Raw genomic sequence first — 20373 nt, forward strand, 5'->3', positions numbered from 1 at the left:
AGTGAAATCCAACTAAAAGAACAAGAAAGCTAGCACTAATTGGTTATCCTGCTCCCTAAGAATTGTAGATGAACTAAACGAGTAGTAAATTGTGACCTGAACGATAATTGTATAGTTGACTACCCATTCGTTTTGTTGAGCAATGAGCTTCTCTGTTCAGAGGATTCAAGTTTATCAACTGACCTCAGTATTAAATTACCCCTTGTAATTTCGTGATCTGGTGTTGGTTGTAAGCGGCTCTTTCGCAGAAGAATCTATAACTTATACAGATAATAAACAGACCTGTGACTTTTTGTCGATTATGAAAATGGTTTTTCTGCATAGGTTACGTAATTAGTTTGGGTTTTAATCAGACAGGACGACTTTAGGGCAGTGCTAAGAAATTTTTTTATAAGCCTTACAGTAAATTTTAAGCTATACTAAAATTTGGCAGACTGTTAAGCTTTCGAATATTTACCGTTGAACAGACTCAAAGAGCTCAAAATGGGCTTTTCATTGTCTTCGAATTGGAAACAGCTACAACGAAAACAAAAAGCTGAAACGAAAGGAATCGCAAAAAAACGACCCAGATCGGCTGCTGCTATCACTTCCAAATCTGTCAAAGCATCTGTTTCAGATAAAGAATCTGATGTCTCGTTGAAGCTCACAATCACGGAGTCCACAAAGGACATTTCGCATAGGAAAAAAGAAGTCGGCAAATATTTGGCCATGGACTGTGAGTTTGTAGGGGCCGGAGAACAAGGAGAATCGTCGATCCTGGCTAGGGTATCGTTGGTAAACTATCACGGAATAACTGTCTACGACACTTTTGTCCATCCGACCGAAAAGGTGACAGATTGGCGGACGCATGTGAGTGGTGTCACTCCTGCACATATGAAGAATGCTGTTTCGTTCAAAGAAGCCCAAAAAAAGGTTTCAGATTTACTGGATGGTAGAATTTTGGTGGGACATGATGTGGGCCATGATTTGGATGCCCTGATGCTTTCTCATCCAAGATTCATGATTAGAGATACTGCGAAACATACACCTTTTAGAAAAAAATACGCAGCGGGCAAGACACCATCACTGAAAAAGCTCAGCAAGGAGATTCTCGGTGTTGAGATACAATTAGGCCAGCACTCATCTGTCGAAGATGCAAGGGCGACAATGATGATCTACAAGTCTGCGAAAGCCGAGTTTGAAACTATATTAAGGAAACCGCGACAAACTCGTAAATGACAAAACTTATTTGTCAGTGGACGCGCAATGTGAACTCGCTCTATATAAGATATTAATGAATTCGCCACCTTAGATGCGTATATCACATCAGTCATTCTTCGTGTATGTGAGCTGCTGTGATCTTCTCCACCAGTATTCTGATGAGTTTGTTTCTCTTTAATTTTTGCTTGCTCTCCAAAGGACTAAGAAACCCTGATGAACGGTCTGTGTACATGAACTCCCAAGCCTTTATTCCGCTAAGACCAGCCTCGTCCACCTTGATTAGAAGCTCTTGTGCATAAGCGTTTCTGTAATTATATTCCGGACATGTGATCATACTCGAAATTGTATTCAGTGTGGTGTGCAATAACCTTGTTGACGTAGAAGTCTCGGCTACTTTTCTTATTGTCTTGATCATCAAATTGAACGCACGCCAGGCAATTTTAGGGTATCTCTCGATGATTATATCGTAGAGCTTCAAGCACTTGTAAATGATCGTTTCGTCACCTTTTTGAGCGTTAAAGCAACGGCATAAATTGAGCGTGTTCACATAAACGTCGGGAGTATCTGAATTGCAAAAGTCAAGAAAGACTTTGGGAATATGATAGTTATCACTTATTCTCACCATCTCAAAGTCTCTCATACCGCATTCGTATAGCGTACTCATGAGCTCAGAGTCATTTTGAGAAAAAACAAATAGGTAGAATGCATACGATATTGTGTTCAGATCAAATTGCCTGTCAAACTTTTTCACAAACTTCATGCTTTCTCGATACCTAGCGGATAAGAGTGTCTCAAGAAAACCAAATGTAGGATCTGTTGCAAATGGAATTTGGAGACCTTTAGAGCAAACACTGGTCATCAGAACATCGAAATGGTTTTTCGAAACGTCAATGTCATGAAGGGACTCGAGTTCCTCCAAACAACCTTCGAAAACCGTCCTATGGTCAAATAAGTAGTCTCTTATCTCTATGTCAGAATCACTCAAATAACTAGCAACCTTTTTTAATGCAGCATTCATGATTTTTATCGCAAACTGATAGAGAATCACATTGTCGGATAAAGATAGAGCGAATCCAATCCAAAAGAATTGTGGGGCGAAAGGGGAACTAGAGGGAACTCCTTCAGTGAGTTTTGTAAATGAATGTAGCACACATATCACCATGTAAAGTTTGTCATCGATGTCCTGCTGAATATTCTGCTCTTGGACTGTTAGCATTTCTGCCAAAACCTTAAGAAATTTTGTCACAATGCTGTGGCTGACACCTTCCCTGACTAAACTTCCCAGCACCAGCATCGCACGTCCTTGAAGTTGTGCCTCATCTAAAAATGCAATATTAAGCACGTAAGAATTCCATTTAATTAGATGCAATTCGTAATCAGCTGGGTCACAAAGATCTTTCAAGAATGATATCAAAGATTCCGTCACCGTGGCAATCGAGTGAGATTTATTGACCATCTCAATTCCCGCTTGTTCCGTTGTGGTCGACGCAATACCATCATAGCGGGTTAAACCAAATAACATCCGAAATCTTGCTCCTTCAAAAAGCTCTATTTTCTCCCGAATCAGTTTGATCTGAGCGGGAGTTAAATTCTCCCTCGATAAAAACGAATGAAGTGCTCTCATGACCAGACGGAGAATGGATGTGCGAAACTCTAATGGCCCTTGGTCCATGTATATCGTGACGAGGTAGAAAATGTCACTGATATACATCTGAACAAAAATTATTGAATCAAACACAAGAAACGTTAAGAAGCGTGTCAAAACCGTTGTTTCAATCCATCTTGTGTGAGATTCCAATTCTGACTCGTCATTGTTGATGAAGTATGACCTCTCTCGAAGTCTGTGAATCAGTAAACCACAAATTTCCACCGTAGGCGTCAATGGCCAATATTTGGTGATCTCCTCCCAGCCGTGGCCTTCGGCCTCATGATCAATGGCTGCTGAAATGATTTCATCAATAACAATTTCCACTAGCCGATCCTCCAAGCACAACTCTCCCCAAATATATAGGGCGAATGCAAGCGTCGTCGATTTGGACTTTCGGCTTGCTCTGACAAATTTTCGAATCAAATCGGAAGTTCTTCTTGGGCCTTTAATAGAATCAGCTGAATAAACGTGTATGAATATGTTTTTGATCCATGGCGAAGTGTATATGACATATGCATCTTGCTCTTGCTCCTGACAATACTCAAGGGTGTCAAAAAATCCAGACAAGAAGTCGTATGTCAGCTGTGGGTGATTGGCGGCAAGCTGGTCAGACAGAGCAAAGATATACTGTACATCACCATACGGGAATTCCATTGCATCGCTGCTAACAATCTTCTTTCCAACTGATAGTCTGAAACAGTCCGTCATGGCTGTGAGCAAGCGGAACGCAGCGTTTCTAACCTCATCATATTGAGAAAGAAGACCCGTCAATGTTATGTTAAGAAGTTTTCCTATTGACTTTTCAATATTTCTGTCCTCTTCATTGTCCAGGACTTCTGTCGAGTACTTCGATTTTGAGAAGTAGATTGTGCGCATAATTTCAGCCTTTTTGGTAGATGTCAATATGAGTCTAAAATCTGTCAAAGTATCTGTTGTAGACATTTCGTTTGCAACCCCCGTGAAATTAGACGGACTCATTGTTGACAATGTCGTAATCTGGTAAATATCAACTAGGTACAATGTTTTCATTTTCTGACCAAATTTTAGTCTTTGAGGTTGAGCAGAGAAGATTTGAAGGAATTTGTTTCCAATCTTCAGCTTCACGGGAATGAATCGTTTGACGCTCTCCTGATAAAGACTCACGTCATGGAAAGTGACCCTAGCATCCTTAGTCACGGCATTGGTGTAATAAATAAGACCCTGTTTAGCGAAGGCCTTCTCGTCTTCATTTGCGCTAACAAAAAAAACTTCGCAATCGGACAGCATATTCGCATTTTCAAAATGATGTTTTGCTTCCTTGAGTGAATTCAAGTACCTGTGAGAAACATTGAAGAAATATAATCGTTTCAAATTTTTCCTGTATTTTTCAGCTAGGAGAGTGAACATCAAGTCCAGCACTGGACTCAGTAGAGTGTCGTTATTGTACGCAGTGCAATCGAATAGGATGCAGTAAGGGTTCTCCCAGTATTTGCTGCTTGTCAAAAATAACTGGTAGCACAAAATTTCGGGTGAGGGCTTCTCTTCTTCACGGTAGATTTGGAACATATCCACGATTACAAGAGGAAAACCATCCCTTGTAATAGATTCCTTGATCATAGGTTTGAATTGTCTGTCGGGCAAGGAAACTTGCGACATAAAATCGTAAAGCTGGACACCTCGTTCAGACTGGTCTTTTTTGATGGATTCTGGAATCTCATAGACGGTGATCCTTTTCGGAACTCCTGATCTCGAAAGGAAGCTATCAATTTCTCTAATCATAACGAAACGCTCCTCCATGGGGACGTCAAATATAGGCGACGGTTTAGAATATATCATGCGAACATCAAGCCAGTGGTCGTATAAAAAGTTGTGAAAGAAGCTGTATTCGGTTTCAATACTGCCGTCATCAATGAGGTTCTCCGAATCGTCTGAGAGCAATGCAGCATCCGAGATATTAGTTACCTCCACCATGAACTTGTTGATCTTGGCTTTTTGCTCCTTTAACTCTTCAATCTTAGTTTGCAGAAGTGGAATCTTAACAGAAATGGAGCTTTCATTGGCAAGTAACTGTAATATACGCGCAATTTGCATTAATGAGCGCTTCATCGGAACGGACATCAGCGGCAAAATATTCAAGCCTTCTGGAGAAACGATCGCCGGATTGAATAGTCTAAGGAATAAAAAGGCTCCCAACACTGAAAGCTTGGACTCTGGAAACGTGATGGAAGTGGTGTCATAAATCGTTTTCGATATCAGTCTTAAACCTTTTGGGATCTGATCCACAGAGTTTGTTATGGCGTCAACTATCATCGTGAAGTATTTCATAAAAAGACGCAAATTCTCCTCACAACTCTCGTCGTCTACGCTGATTTTTTCAATTTCAAAGTACTCGCCAGAGTTTTGCAGTTGATGAAAAATCGGCCTGAGAATACTCACCAGATAGTTTTTGGCAACTCTATGAGAGTAAAGAGCGACCATTCGAGTAGCCACGGTGTTCGATCTCAAAATCTCGACATAATCACTTGTGTCAAGTATATCCGCACGAAGTAAGGACGTGATCATTGAAAGCTCTAGTTCCTTATCGTTTGTCAGTGTAAGCAGGGATTTGGCAAAATCGTCAACCTCCGAAGTAGGGCAGACCTGAGTACACGAATACAAGAGTAATCTGTCGATTGCCACGAGACCAAGGCCTTCTGTCATTATTTCCTTTCGTTGGGAATCTGAATCTGCGTTCATTTGAATGCTAAGATTCTTTACAATGCTTGTAAAGACATTCAAGAAAGACGATCTCAATAAGATGTTTTCGTGATATCCCAATGGAAGAGAGTGTTTGAGACCAAGGTCAGAATTTGATTTCAACAAATTGATGAGTGCCTGAATAATGTTTTTGACGATGATAGAAGATCTATGACGATCTGCCATATTCATTCCTTGAGGTTGATCGGAAACATCAAGGTGCTCGAGAATTCTCACGAACAAGTTGAAATAATTGCTAAATGCCACTTCGTTTGCCAAATTCCCGTGAACTCTTCCATGCATACCACCATTAGAAGCATCCAGGGGAAGGCCAAATAGAATGATTTTCAGTATCAACGACGTCTCAACTTTTATGTCGTAGTGAATATCGTTCAGGTCTTGTTGCAAAACCTTCTGGGTTCTAGACGTATTTGCGTTCGTAGGTTTGTACTCAAATCTCAAAACCCGCTTGTTTTCATCCTCTTTCTCTTGGATGAAACGATAGTTGAATGAGTTTTCAAGGTAGTTTGCAATAATTTTGGCATATTGATTTTTCCTCAGGATGTTCCCGTTAAGAGATAAGTCATCAAGACGAGGCAGAAATGATGATTGCAGTTTGCAAAGCTTGAGCTTCAGTTTCAAAAACGAATAGTCATTATCAATCTCAGAATCCATCATGACCAGGATTTTCAGGTTAAGTTCGCAGAATTCCCCTGTATGGAAAAACAAGGATTCATAATCAATCTGACTAATGGTCCGCAAAACACTCACCATGACCTCGCATATGTGATACTCTTTCTTCTCATATGCTGCCTCAAATTTCCAGAAATGTTTTGTCAGCAACTCCAAGTATATTCCACACAGAAAAGGGTGCATCGAAACACAAAGAACCTCTCTTGCTTCTTCTCGCTCCTTGGGATCTGATGAGAAAAGATTTATGACTTTCGAATTCAAAAATTTCCTCAGCTTCTCCTGAAAAACATAGTGACGAGGATCGCCTTCGAAATCTGGGGACATTAAGATCCCACCCAATGATGCCAGGTAGTCTGCATAATCTTCGTATTGAACCTGATCAAGATTAGACGTCGATGATGAGGACTTTAATGATCCTGACTCAATGGCACTGGAGAGTTTTAGTCTCTCGTACATTGTATTCCAAATGTCAAGAAGTATCTCATTTGGGGTCTCCAAATTGGCCAAGTGATCGCGTAACTTCTTCCTCATTGCCATGGTTCCGGACGGTAGCTTATCTGAAAGAATCGCTCTTGCCAAATGGGACGATGTATCCTGGAAACAGGTAGGCAAGTGGTGGCCTCCTGTGACCATTTGCAAAAAGTTGCTTAACAGAAAGCGCGATTGCCTGTGAGTTTCTGCATTGTCAGAGAATAATCCTAGGTACACTGCCTTTTCAAAACTTTGCAACAATTTGGAGCATTTCCCTGACTTGTGGAACTCGTATATTAATGGGTTTGACAGACTAAAATTCCTATAGTCGAAATATTCCATTCTCAAGCTTGCGAACTCAGTTGAAAGAAAAAGCATTTTTTCCAACTCTTCCCTATTTGTGTGCTTGGAGATGCACATTTTAGAGATTAGATCGAGAATGACCATCGACGCCAAATGACCCATATAGGCGTTTTCCTGGATACTGCTGGCAGCACTCTTTGGGAAGCTGATCAAAAATTCCCTGACAGAATTAGTGACATAAGGATCCTCTCCCAAAATGAGTTTCACGATAGGAGCCATCGCCACAGAAAACTGTTCTTCAAAGACAGAAAGACTATTCTCAGCTTCAGGAGTCAAAACATGAAAGAATATTGTCGGGCAATATTTGAGAGTTTGCAAAATGTTTATAAGACTTTGCCTCGAAGTGGCAAGAACATTAACTTTCATTTTGACAAGATGGGGTGCATCATCATTGCTGTGGCTCGTGGTACTACTCGAAGTGGACGATGACTGTGTGGACCTTCGAGAAGATGAACTCCCACCCTTAATGTCTTTGGAAGAAACTGGACCGGATGTGGTGGAATATGTTGAGGGTGCTGATGATGGAGCAGATGATATAGATGCCATCGCAAGAGAGGATGACGACGTTGAAAGGGTGTGCTTCAGCGGAGCAATGACTTTTGAAGAGAAATTCTTCGGTCTGTAAACGTTCTTCAGCATGGTGGAATTTGGCTCGGTTGAATGGATGGTAGTGGGGATATACCTCGAGGGCGGAACCTCTTTGGCAGCGGAAGATTGCACATGTGAGGTTGAGGCGGAAGAATCGACCACTTCCGATTCAGCGGTGGGTGTAGTTGAGAGTTCCGTTTTTGACTGGGCTTTTCTGGCAGCAATGCTTTGTTGCAAAGCGTCTCTGATATCAACCACAGACTCATTCGAGTCATTACTTGGTAATGAATCCGTGTCAAGTACCGTATAGGAGGTGGTATTCTGAATCGACAGCTTCTGCAAAGTTGAAAGCATGTAAGGAAACAAGGTCTTTAGATAAGCCAACAAGAACTTCCCTGTTGCGAGTTTGTTCACAAGAGTTTTGATACCCCCAGTAATATTCGATAAGCAGATTGGTTTCGAGGAATAGTTTTGAAATGCATCTATTGCTTCCAAAGTCAGCTTTTTGGGTCTTAGGATAAAGCCAGCAGCATAGACCTCAATTCTGTAGCTATCGACTAGCTCGGGCTCCAGATTGCTTGGATAATACTGCATATTATCCATACTTAAGTCAAGCCTCAATTGATCATAGGTGTTTGTGGCAAATTTGCTTAGTGGGTGATGTGGTTCGTACAAGCTTAGAGAGGATCCCACGAGCATGACCTTAATCAGGCTATCAGTTGAGGAAGGGGCTTTCTGGAAGATCTGAGTCAGATCATTGAGGAACTTGTGTTTTGAGCTAAGACGCGCAACAGATCTCTTGAGTGTCAGTGTTGAGGACTTTGATTGTCTTTCATCGAGATATCTTTCGTATGCAGCTGGAGTCAATAGAAGAATCGTCGCCAAAAACCGGTACACTGAGAGCAAGTACGCTTTGACTTCGGCGAATTTGTAAACATAGTCAAATAGCAACTCTGCTTGTGTGTTCACATTCACCGATTTGGTGCTCTTCAGAAAATCACGGGTTCGTGTGACTGCCCAGTTGTATATGCTTTCAGAAGACCAATAGAGAATAAGGTTTTGTTGTGATTGACGAGTGGTTAACTGGATAACATTTTTCACTATCTTTAGATAGGCAATGATATTGTCTGAATCCAGGTAAGCAAGACCAATGAAATCGGATCGCGGAACAAACAAAGCTTCAAAGCCAACCCTTCTATATTTGTTCTCCAAGAATTCAAAGAATTCCGATGCGTTGCTCGCTGCAAGGTATTTGACTATGTCATCACAATAGCCATCAATTCTTTGAATATCTTTGCGCTCATACTCAGAAAATTTGGCGGTATAGCTATGGTTTGACGTCAGGATCTGAACAGCCTGTATACAACATGTTTGGGTTTTGAGATCACCCAGAAGAGAAATTAGTCTTTTGGCTATCGGCCGAGCTATCTTGCGGGGTTTGAAGTACAATCGCTTCGAGATATTTGCCTGCGAGATTGCAAGCTCCGAGTTCTCACTGGATGTTTCTTTGTTGCTGTCTATTTTCAAGTGGTGACTGCTCCATATGACATTTATGAAGTCTACCAGTAAGCCTAGTATCAGTTCCAAAGATGCAATCGACGTCGGTTTTCTTTCCTCTATGGGGACATTGTTGTCGAATTGATTGATGTGTTCAATAGTGTTTGCCGTGCAGGCAGCAATGTCGTTGATCCACATGCTATCCGCCACCTTGCAGAGATGATTTTTGGCCTCCTTGTAGTTATGGTCCGACTCAATTTGCGAAACGCTCATGCCAGATTTGATGGGTAAAATGCTCTCTATTCTGGCATAGAGAGCCGCAATTATTGACTCGATTGGCCCTTGTGTCTGGTCGGCCTCCTGTAGCACAGAAGACATTATGGATTCTCTGTTCTAGGAAGCTCTTGAATCAGCTTCTATGTAAAAAGCTATATTTTTGCGTGACTTTCTTCTGTCCACACACCGAGAATCCAACTGGTTTCTTTTTTAAATTAATCAGTCTGCAGTTGGGTCTAACGTTTTTTTGTGTTTTTTGGATTTGTACACTAAAACACGCTTAGCCGGGAAAGTAGTACATTAAATCCATACTCCGGGTATGAAAGCTTTAGATAGGCTACAATTTTCATGAGAAGCTGCTTTCAAACGCATTGCTCAACAATACGACTACTATAATTTCCGTTTCAAATCATGTAATAATAATGTAAGACCTAAAAAAATAAACAAAATCTTGACAGAATTGCGGTTTTCAAAACGGTTGCCGACCCTAAAACGTCATGGTACACATCCGTACACCGTGACTAAAGGTCGGGAAAAGCTCTCTGCGGTATACGACTGAGGTATTACAGTTTTAGGTCAATGATTAAGAACTATTTAGTATGAGTTTAGAAAGCAAGCTTGGTGAAGAACCACTTGTTCTTGCCGGCTTGGTGTCTCTCTTCAAATGCCTTCTTGATCACCTTCTTGGCTTCCTCTCTTTGGGATGGCTCGGACAAAGCCTCCACAGAAACAGCGTTTTTGAAAGACTCGACCTCGAACGAGTATCTGGTTGGCATCAAATGGTTGTAGTTAATAACTTTCACGAATGGCTTGATCTTGGTTCTCTTGGCAACTTTTTTATTTCCCATGGATTTGGTCACCTTGAGTGGTTGTCTCTCGACACCGGCGACAATAGCGTGTGGGAATTGGTGAGACTTGGTACCATCATCGTGAGGTTTCACAATGACGACCTTCTTACCTGCGTATCTGCCTCTGACCACAACGGCTAAAATTGTTAGTACTAAACGACACGACCTATCAACCACGAAAGAGTATGTTCCCAAACTGACGACACATGCATATGAAAGTGAGCACTAGGTTTTCGAACTTGAATATAGCTGTTCCAAATCAAAAGTGGTGTCTTGAAAAACTGTGTTGAATAATACGTCCTGTTGGGAAATTCACACGGCCTCTCTTTAACTGATAGGTATCACACTGGCTATACGTACCGACTTTGCCTGCTTTGATGAACTTAGCCATTTCTATTCTCTTCTTGTTCTAGGATTAAGCACAGATACAAAAAGTAGCTAGGAAGTGAAAATTCTTGAACTGAAAAATTTTGTGCGCTGTACCGGCAGAAAAATGTTAGCCCGCTTTGTCGCCCGGTAGACAAAATTCTTCCTCGGGCGATATTTCAGCTCTACCGGGGAGGGTCGAAAACTGCGGTGTTTTATTTTCGCACGACGTCTATTGTTTTATTTACAGCCTCAATTGTTGTGGCAGAATTTGAAAAAACGCAGTCACAAAGTTTAGATGGCTAGCTAATACGAGACACCAGAACCAAACTAGGCAAATCTGGGGAAGATAGATGCACATTCAACTAAAATACATTAACGTTTCTTTCGGGTAGTTCGAGCGAGAAGTTTGGAATTCATGGATGTCACCAAACGTGGACTCGAGCCATGATTGTTGCTGCCCGTGTTGCCTGTTTTAGAAGCCAAGCTAGCAGACTTATGCGTAAAGCTCGAGTTTCGAGTGTTTGATAGCCCGTTGTAATCACTCTCAGAGGAGATAGTTGTGTTTTTGAGTGCTTTGCTGATAGCTGCAGATATCATCGGAGAATTTTCATACAAAACTTTCCTAGTGCTTGGATCCGGCCGCTGCTGGCTTTGTGACTTGCCAGAATTGGTTTCCGTATCGGGCCTCATGGATGTTGGGAACTGACTTCCCAATGGTGGAGGCTTTCTTCTGACTTTACTTGCTGGTTGCACCTTTGGTGAGCCTGTAGTATTGTGACCTAATTCCGTGCTCGGCGGTAATTCTCGAAGACCTTCATCTGAATGAGAGGATGCAAAAGGCAGCTCAGCAGAAAGTCGGGGAGAGGTTTCAATCGGAGAGGACATTGCCATGTTGGCTGCACGAGAGGCAGCTTGGTTCCCCGTGGCCATACCTGAGTCACCTGCGGGATCATTTTCAATAAGCATGTAAATGTGTCGTTCCTGTTGCATAAACCTGGACTTAGCTAGTGAGTTTGTCCAAGCAGAAAGATCCTGCTTATCTACTTCAAAAGCCAAACTCACATTATTGGAAACAATAGCGAAAATACCCGATGAAGCGTTTTTGGATCTTCGGTCCCCTATTACCTCTCTGAAGTGCACTGAGGAATTGACGAGGTCAATCTCACTGACGCACTGGTATTTTTCTTTATTGCGATCATGATTTTCCACAAACAACATTGCACGGCCAAAGGTGGTAATCACCAGAGTCCGTTGCTTTGCGACTGGATCCGCTGGAGTCTTATGAAACAAGTTTTTCAGCTTCGTCATTCTTTCTGAAGAGACATCTTTTGGTGAATCCTCATCTTCATGGTTTTCTGTTGTCTCGTGCTCAATGAATGTAATTGCGTTGTCTAGACTTTGGAGAGATGCGACCGACTTTTTTCTTAAGGAGGAAGCCTGCCCTAGCATTCCAGGATTTGAAGAGTTCAACAACTCTTTATTCTTATAGCCCAATGGTGATTCTGCTAGCATTCCTTTGTATTTCTTTTCAAATGACTCTGTCGAATACTTGCTAGCTTGCACAATACCTGCTTTCAAAACCCTTTCGTCAGGATGAATCAGAAAATTGACCCACGTGAGGTCAAGGACAGACATAGGGGGGATGTCTTCTGACTTGAAGCCAGTGATAGTAGGCTGTTTGGACTTAGATCCCGATGCTCCAGAGGTCTTCCGAAAGCTATTCGACGCGTTAATACGAGTATTAAGAACGGGTCTCGGAATGTTGGTACCTGGGATCACGTCAAAGTTCTGTGTAGAACCTTGTTTTTGCTGAATTGAATAGCTGGATAGAGTTGAGGATGGAGAACTGGCAAAACTGGCAGAATTGAAGGCAGGAGGTGCTTCCAATTTGGGCGATGACTTACCACCCGCATCCTGAGCAGATACGCCGTTGTATGTTGTTGAATTCTGTTTGGATCCCAAAATTGAGTACTGAAGATTGCTATTAGCCTTTGATGCATCAAAACGACCCGTTCTTCCTTGAGACTGATTGTTGCCTCCTAAGTATGGGATTTTGATAGGCTCCGAAAGCAATTTCTTTGTCGTGGCAACGGCAGCTGCGGTAGATAGAGGATTGTTTAGTGTTTTTTCTGTGGGCAAGACTGGGGAAGAACTTGTCTTCTTTGGTTCCATAGGGTTTGGCAAACCAAATATGGTTCCATTCGTGCTCGTGGGAGTTGAAGCTGCACTAGAAGCCAGATTATTAGAGTTCAAAATATTGGTGGTTGAGGCACTTCTACTTCCAGCACTGGCGATCCGTTTGGTCCCGGCTGGAGATAAACTTTGTGTGCTTTTGTTCAGTTCGGGAACAGGAAGCATTGACTTTGCAGACATTTTGTAAGGACCAAGCTCGGGTGGAGGCATTGACCAGATTGCGTGCATGTCATCCCAGTCAACATCCTTGAAAAAATAATGTTTCTTGATCTCTTGGATTGTGATTCTGTCCTTAGGCTTCAAAACCAAAATGCGTTTCACCAAATCTCTGATCACCATTGGAAATCCAGCACTGAAAGCGTATTGAAGCTTAAGCACCTTTTGGAACGTGAGGTATTCATTGGTTGCTTTGAAAGGTGGTTTTCCAGCAATCATTTGGTATATTATGCAACCCAAAGCCCAAACGTCTGCAGCCTTGCCGCAATATTTGTCATTCAGCAATTCTGGAGAAACGTATTCAGCGGTGCCCACAAAAGAGTTAGCTCTCACGTCTGAAGGATAAACCCCGTTGTCGTTCGGATCCAATATTCTGGCTGTGCCAAAGTCTGTAATTTTGATTTTCATGTCAGCATTCAGCAAGATGTTTTCTGGTTTGATGTCTCGGTGTATCACGCCGTTTCTATGCATATAATCGATCGCATCAACTAACTGAGTAGAGTAGTACCTAACGGACTCCTCATCCATTGTACCATGCTTCTTTATCAGCGACAAAAGCTCTCCATTTGGGGCGTAGTCAAGAACGAAGTAAAGATTTTGCTCGTCTTGAAAGGTATAAAACAAGTGGATGATTCCATGGCCTTTTCCCAATCGGTTGAGCGCATTCTTTTCGATATTGACATACTTCACTTTTTTCTCCTTAATTATGTGTCTTTTATTGAGTATTTTGATCGCGTAGTCACGTCCAGTAGATAGATCTGACCCCAACACCACAGTCGAGTAGGAGCCTTCACCTAACTCTTTTCCTAATTTGAAGTCTTTGATAGATTTCCTAACAACCCTGGTTACCGAAGTTCCATCGGCTGCTCTCACTTTCTCCAGAATTTGAGCTGCACCCTTCTGCTGCCACTCAGGAGATGATTCTGGTATCAATATCCGATCTTTATCCAGAGTCGAAATCTCTTCCTCTGAGGACGAACATTCTTCCTCGTCATAATCTGACGTTGCATCTGCATCCCCTAGGGTCTCACAAAGATTTCTCTTCAAGAGTTGTTCTTTTGTATATGGAATGAAATCAGAGGATCCTGACCGCACACCACTAGCCTTTTGATCCACAAAGGTATTGATTGCAGAAGGCCTCGAACGGCCTTCATCTACCAGGTACTCGTCATATAGGTCTGAGTAGTCTGATATGACATGTTGATTAGGAGATATTGTGTTGGATCGACTGGAATTGAAATTAGACGTCATTTTCGCGGGGGTTTTTGCAATCTGTCAAGATTTATTTTGATGTATTGATGAGTGTGAAACGTTCAATGCTGCTCTCCTTAGATGAAAAGGTTGTCGTAAGAATACTGCGTTGTGATTAATGATAACAATACTTTTGGTCCATTTAGAATGCCTATCGTCGATAAATGGTACCTGTTGCTTTTCGCTTACTGCAAAGAAAACAGCACCACTTTTTCTCGAAAACTTTCTGAGCTGGGTATAATCGGACTCTACGATGGTTGATCCTGTACTTGGCCCAAAGTATTTGATCAAAAGATCGATTGTGTAATTATTGGTTGATTTTATGCAAACTGGAATCCGCAACAGGATATGTAAAGGCAAAATCTAAAAACTCGGATTGTAATCGATTATGTAATCGACGATTTCAAAATCATAACAGTTGCGATGAATTCAAGGCTATGAGACTAGTCAGACCTTGTCGGTCTCGTATTTGACGATCATTTTGGGAGGTGACGTTCTTTGTATGGGATGAGAAAAAGATCAAATAGGAGTGGAAAGGTGGTGTCCCGCTTTTAATTTTTATAAAATGTTAAAATTTAAATACAGTAAACAGAGGTTCATTTCGAGTGCCTCATAAATTTGTCCCCTGTTCATTGAAAGAGGTGAAGAATACAGATGCACCCATTTATTGGAGTAGCAGAGTACCAGAACTCAATTTAAATTGACGGTCACCCCCACACCTAAAAAAAGGATTTCTGCCCTTTTATCAGAGGCGTTTAGAAAACACTGTATCTATTTTTCGGCAAGTCGGGACCAGTGCCATTGTTATGTTTCAGGGCTCGGTGTCTCTTAGATCAACCACGATAACTGCTGATCGGGAAGAAGTCAAGCAGTATCTGCAAAATTTAAAGGAGGACTTGGAGAAGCTGAAGGACATAGAAGAGCCATATGTTTTCGAAGGGGAAAAATCACCAACCGTGAAGGAATATCTAGAGCAGCTGAATAATCAAGGCAAACCAATAAAGCATAGAAGACGTTCCAGAGAGCACAAAGTCTCTCGATTTTACTATAAGCTTCGAGAAAGCTTGAAGGGACCTTTTAGGAAAACAGATCCACACCGCGAGATATCGCCCAAGGAAGCTCAAAAAGACGACGATCTCGACCTTTATCCTCCATGCACCACGTTTGCCGAAGAAATACAAGAAGAACCTGACCAAGGTAGATTAGGCTCGCTAGATCACAGATTCAGCAGAATTAGTCGCGCGAGTAGGATAAGCGAGGAGTCCTTCCTACTTTCCCAACGAAGATCCCTGTCACGTTACAGCTCTGTGATCCGATATCCGTCTTCGGTTGTTGAGGTCTACATTGGAGGCGATTTATTCGATAATCACAGTGACTTCAACTTCAACAGACAATTTAGCTTTGCACGGCCCAGATCCACAAACGGCAGCGACGACAATTATTCGATGGCTTCGCTGGTGATCCCGGGATCTCAGACAGTGCCTATCAGGCGAGATTCCATACCTGCTTTTAATGCTTCGAGTCGTCGAAGCAGCAGACTTCACAGACATCTCTCACGAACATTGGCCGACATTGAGCAAGGATCGGGGTCCACATCCAACGAGGATGGGCAGCCAGAGCGGGAACACCCCAGAGAGACGCATTCAACAGGTGTCTATTCATTGATTTCAGACCCTACTTCTGGGCTTCGCGCGGATAGACCAATGGAACATCCAATGGAAGACGAGGGATCGGCCCCACGTTCAACGCGCACGTTCAACTATACGTCGGCTTTCACGGACGTCTCCTTGGGACAGCATTCTCAAGAAGCGCTACAGTCTAGCATTTATTCTGACGACGAGGATGACGATGATCAAGTTTCATACTACTCGATTCTGCAATCTCCACCACATTTCCATCGTGATGATAGTGTACCGCCTCATCTTTACGTTTAGAACAATAGTCGCCGAGGTACATGCACAACACCTATAAGTTAAAAACAGCCCAGACTGCACAGGAGTCGCGAAAAATCTGACGCGGTTTCACGGCCTGAAACGAAGCTAAAATTACGAAACACCAGTGCTTGTATGTGAGCATGCTGCTATCTACAGGCTTGTAGCACCCCGTAGACATGTCACAGCAACATCTTTGCTAAGGTACGGGTTCTAGCATTTAAGAGTGTCGCTCATTCTCGTTTTTCCAAAGGACCCCTTTGGGCTGCAATTCGCGTTCCCAAAAATATATTTCCAGATCGAGTGTTTCGAGCAGACTTTCTCAAAAATTAAACCAAAATTGTTTTCATTTTGTTTTCACAGTGTTATCTGCTTGAGGTTCATTCCCAAGTATCCGTCTACTGTTGACAAAAGCGTCATTTCGGCCAATTGTTCTGTATCGCCATCTCGCTTTGCAGAAAAAGCAGGATTTTTACAACCAATCCTCAACACCAGCGAAAAACCAAAACGATCTTTCGTCGCGTTCTAAACCCACACAAGTTCGATGTCTAAAATGACCACCGAGGCAATGGGCAGAAACGCGTTCACGGATATCGGTCATGCTCCCCAGCCTCCCCAACTACTGACATCCTCGGGTGCTTCGCTACATAGCAAGAAATCGAGTGCGTCGTCGGGAGCAAGCTCCACGTCTAACGCAAACACGCCAAACGATCTGTCAATGAGCCGACTTCGTATCCATGCGACCATATACCGTAAGAGTGGGTGGGTTCAGGTGAAAGAAGACGGGTTGATTTCTTTTAGATGGCCAAAGAAATTTCTTGTTTTGAGCGAGTCTAGCTTGGACTTTTACAAAAACGACGAAAAAGTGGAGCTCTCGATGCGTATTCCCCTGCTTCACATTTCAGGGTGTTTTAAGAACCAGATTAAAACTTTCTGTTTCGAAATAGTCCACAGATCAAGGTCGACCTTTGTGTCCGTGAAAAGTGAAAAAGAGCTCAACATGTGGATCGATTGTATACTGGCAAAGTGTCCCAAGGAGGGGTTTTCCAAGCCCCTGACAGTCACCCATGAGACTCATGTTGGTTACGATCCGTCGAGCGGGCAGTTGACGGGCGTTCCTCCAGAGTGGATGGCACTTTTGAAAGGCTCCAATATTACATCTGAGGATGTTGCCAATGATCCGACCGCCGTCATTGATGTGCTGAACACATACACAGAAATGGTGAGTCCAGATTTGGGTGTCAAAGACAAATCTTCGGGCGGGCCATTTGGAGACGGTGACATGTCTGCTTCGTCCAAGCTTATCAATGACATTACCAAACCCTATTCTTCAACGACAGACGGCAAATATTTGCAACCTAGAAGGGTGCCACCCCCTCCACCCACCGCGCAGGCTGCCGAGACAGACCCAACAAACACCAAATTTATTCCTGTGAGAAAAGCTCCGGAAGCTCCTCAAACGAGGACCAAGACGCCTCAGCAACCAAGCTCGACATCTCCCTCAAAGCCGGTTGGACAGGTTCCACCAACGCCGCCAACATTCAGAAGCAACGTCAAAAACCCCTATGCTCCAGCTTCGAATGTGACTCCATCGAAGAAAATAAATACAAACTTGAGGCTAAACACCAGCATGGCAACGCCCAGCCCTACAGGAAACTATTCGCCTTCGTCTTATAAACAACCTTCGCCTGTGAACTATTCTCCAGTTCATCAATATTCGCAAACCTCTTTACATTCGGCATTCTCACACAGCTCTCCAAACTGCGACCAACAAACTCCACTGTCCAGCTACAGCCACGAAAACCACTATTCGCCGAACTCTCAGCGTCAAGTGCCTCCTTATCATAAGCATCCAATGCCATATCCACAGCCGCACATGGTGCCTCCTCAAAAGAATAAGCTGGCTGTCGCTGCTGCATCACTGGCTGCCAGCTCAAACAAATCCTCTAACGGACAACCTCTTACGACCAAAAATAAGCTGACACAAGGCTCGCCAGTCGGCAAGGCTGGTCTCAAGGACAAACGTATCTCTACAATGACAGACTCGCAGATCATGGCAAAGTTGAGAAGCGTCGTCATCAACACAAATCCCGCTCCATACTTCCAAGTCATTGAGAAAGCGGGACAGGGCGCCAGTGGTTCGGTGTACCTTGCTAAGTCGTTGAAAATGCGTAACAAGCAGGTTGCTATCAAGCAGATCGATTTGAATAAGCAGAGCAGAAAAGAGCTGATTGTGAACGAGATCCTGGTGATGAAAGACTCTCAGCATGACAATATCGTCAATTTCATTGAAGCTTATCTGAATGGATCTGCCGATTTATGGGTCATCATGGAATACATGGAGGGCGGCTGTTTGACCGACGTGATCGATAACAATCCTGAAATCACTGAAGAGCAAATAGCCGCGATTTGCTACGAGACTACGAAGGGATTGCAACATTTGCACAAAAAAAACTTTATTCACCGTGATATAAAATCGGATAACGTTCTCCTGGACGCTAAGGGTAATGTCAAGATCACAGACTTTGGCTTTTGTGCTAAGTTGACCACAGAAAAGTCCAAACGTGCCACAATGGTTGGAACACCATATTGGATGGCCCCTGAAGTTGTGAGACAAAAAGAGTACGACGAGAAAGTGGATGTGTGGTCGCTCGGTATCATGGCCATTGAAATGGTTGAAGGGGAACCTCCGTATCTTAACGAGGAGCCCTTGAAGGCTCTCTATCTTATTGTTTCCAACGGAACGCCTACGCTGAAAAATCCCGAAGCCCTATCAAGTGAGTTCATGGACTTTCTGAGCGTTTGCCTCTGTGTCGAGGTGAAGTATCGGGCTAGAACCGACGAACTACTTCAGCACAGATTCTTCAAAAAAGCTTGTCCTACAACAGAGCTAGCCAAACTTTTGGAGTTCAAGTACGATTCCAGCTCCATCAAACACTAATTCACGAACTTTTGTGCATTCAGCTCGGATTCAATTATATACTCTGTTACCTTCAACGTCAGTAACTTCCTTGAAATAGTGTAGACCCACAATGCCGTTTTCGTCGCCAGGAGTGAGAATCACGCCATTACCGCTCTCGTAGAAAGTGAGAGGGCTGTTTTTGATTTTGTCAACATCCAAGTAAATTAGCAGGTCGCAGCTTTTTCTCATGCCACTGATAACCGTATTATCTGAGTTATTGGAAAACCAACGGGGCAATCCTTTGGCAAAATGGACATGATTCCTCTTCATTCGGCTCAAGCCACCAGTTTGTTTGATATCCTTCCAGTATCTTCTATATGTCCCATGCACGATGACTTCAGGAAAGGTTTCTGCAGTCAGTTCAACCATGTCAAAAGATTGGCTCACGGAACTCAAAGAATGTCCTTGTAGCGCGCAAATATAGTATGATCTGTTTGGCTTGTATTCCAGGGCATCGACAAGCTGCTCTCCTTCTTGAGAAACAATCCGAAATCTTTTTTTATCATTCTGGTTGACCACAAAGAATATATCTTCAAACGTTGCTTTTAGTGACCTGATATAACGATGGTTCAAAATCTGCTCAAGAGGTACGAAACCCTTCTCATCAATGGGTAACTTCTCGTTCACTGCCTGGTGCCGAAGCAGCTTTGAAAGGGCTTTGGAAATCAAAAAATGTCGTCTGTCAGCGCTCATAGATTAATATCTATCCTCAATTCATCTCTTTATTTATCTTGAGAATTACTCATTAGAGAGAAATTTTAGTGAACTTTTTCTATGGGCTATGAAAATTTGGAGCCAAAATATCTAGTGGTTAATGCTGTGGGCATCAAACGCTGTCTGCCCTGAAGTAATCTTATGTCAATGCAACTTTGAATAAAGCATTGGTGAGTAAAATCAAGTACCAAAACAGCAACCTAGTTCTTGCGATGAACGCGAGCAAGCAAAGCAGCTCAGGGGCTCTAAATTCCTATTCGCTTATTAGCAGGGTACTACAGACACTTTTCCGCATCGGTAGTGTTACACGAAATTGTAATCTGAGAGGCGGAAAATCAACCGTTCAGCGTGCAGTATGGCGAGATCTCAAAAAGCGATCACGGAGGTGCACTCCGGCCACTTAACGGCAATAAGCTAAATATCGCATTTAAAACTAAA

At 42.8% G+C, this 20373-nt stretch overlaps 7 protein-coding genes across 7 annotated transcripts; 3 read left to right on the forward strand and 4 right to left on the reverse strand.

Moving 5' to 3' along the window:
- Positions 1 to 483: 483 nt before the first annotated feature.
- KL928_004488 (uncharacterized protein) lies at positions 484 to 1218 on the forward strand (the record flags this gene model as incomplete). The annotated part of the gene is made up of 1 exon (XM_043205191.1): positions 484 to 1218. The coding sequence occupies one exon, from the start codon at positions 484 to 486 to the stop codon at positions 1216 to 1218; it is 735 nt and encodes a 244-aa protein (XP_043057980.1).
- Positions 1219 to 1309: 91 nt separating this feature from the next.
- Positions 1310 to 9553, reverse strand: KL928_004489 (uncharacterized protein; the record flags this gene model as incomplete). Its single annotated transcript, XM_043205192.1, has 1 exon — positions 1310 to 9553. One exon carries the CDS (start codon positions 9551 to 9553, stop codon positions 1310 to 1312), a length of 8244 nt encoding a protein of 2747 aa, XP_043057981.1.
- Positions 9554 to 10056: 503 nt separating this feature from the next.
- KL928_004490 (uncharacterized protein) lies at positions 10057 to 10690 on the reverse strand (the record flags this gene model as incomplete). Its single annotated transcript, XM_043205194.1, has 2 exons — positions 10057 to 10423; positions 10647 to 10690. The coding sequence occupies 2 exons, from the start codon at positions 10688 to 10690 to the stop codon at positions 10057 to 10059; spliced, it is 411 nt and encodes a 136-aa protein (XP_043057982.1).
- A 350-nt stretch (positions 10691 to 11040) lies between these two features.
- Positions 11041 to 14328, reverse strand: KL928_004491 (uncharacterized protein; the record flags this gene model as incomplete). The annotated part of the gene is made up of 1 exon (XM_043205195.1): positions 11041 to 14328. The coding sequence occupies one exon, from the start codon at positions 14326 to 14328 to the stop codon at positions 11041 to 11043; it is 3288 nt and encodes a 1095-aa protein (XP_043057983.1).
- An 806-nt stretch (positions 14329 to 15134) lies between these two features.
- On the forward strand, positions 15135 to 16262 carry KL928_004492 (uncharacterized protein; the record flags this gene model as incomplete). The annotated part of the gene is made up of 1 exon (XM_043205196.1): positions 15135 to 16262. One exon carries the CDS (start codon positions 15135 to 15137, stop codon positions 16260 to 16262), a length of 1128 nt encoding a protein of 375 aa, XP_043057984.1.
- Positions 16263 to 16803: 541 nt separating this feature from the next.
- Positions 16804 to 19200, forward strand: KL928_004493 (uncharacterized protein; the record flags this gene model as incomplete). The annotated part of the gene is made up of 1 exon (XM_043205197.1): positions 16804 to 19200. The coding sequence occupies one exon, from the start codon at positions 16804 to 16806 to the stop codon at positions 19198 to 19200; it is 2397 nt and encodes a 798-aa protein (XP_043057985.1).
- A 30-nt stretch (positions 19201 to 19230) lies between these two features.
- KL928_004494 (uncharacterized protein) lies at positions 19231 to 19914 on the reverse strand (the record flags this gene model as incomplete). Its single annotated transcript, XM_043205198.1, has 1 exon — positions 19231 to 19914. One exon carries the CDS (start codon positions 19912 to 19914, stop codon positions 19231 to 19233), a length of 684 nt encoding a protein of 227 aa, XP_043057986.1.
- Positions 19915 to 20373: the final 459 nt, after the last annotated feature.

Source organism: Ogataea angusta (genome assembly GCF_019207475.1).
Source record: "Ogataea angusta isolate 61-244 chromosome Unknown 61-244_NODE_10_length_428612_cov_89.696788, whole genome shotgun sequence".
Classification (NCBI taxonomy): Eukaryota; Fungi; Ascomycota; class Pichiomycetes; order Pichiales; family Pichiaceae; genus Ogataea; species Ogataea angusta.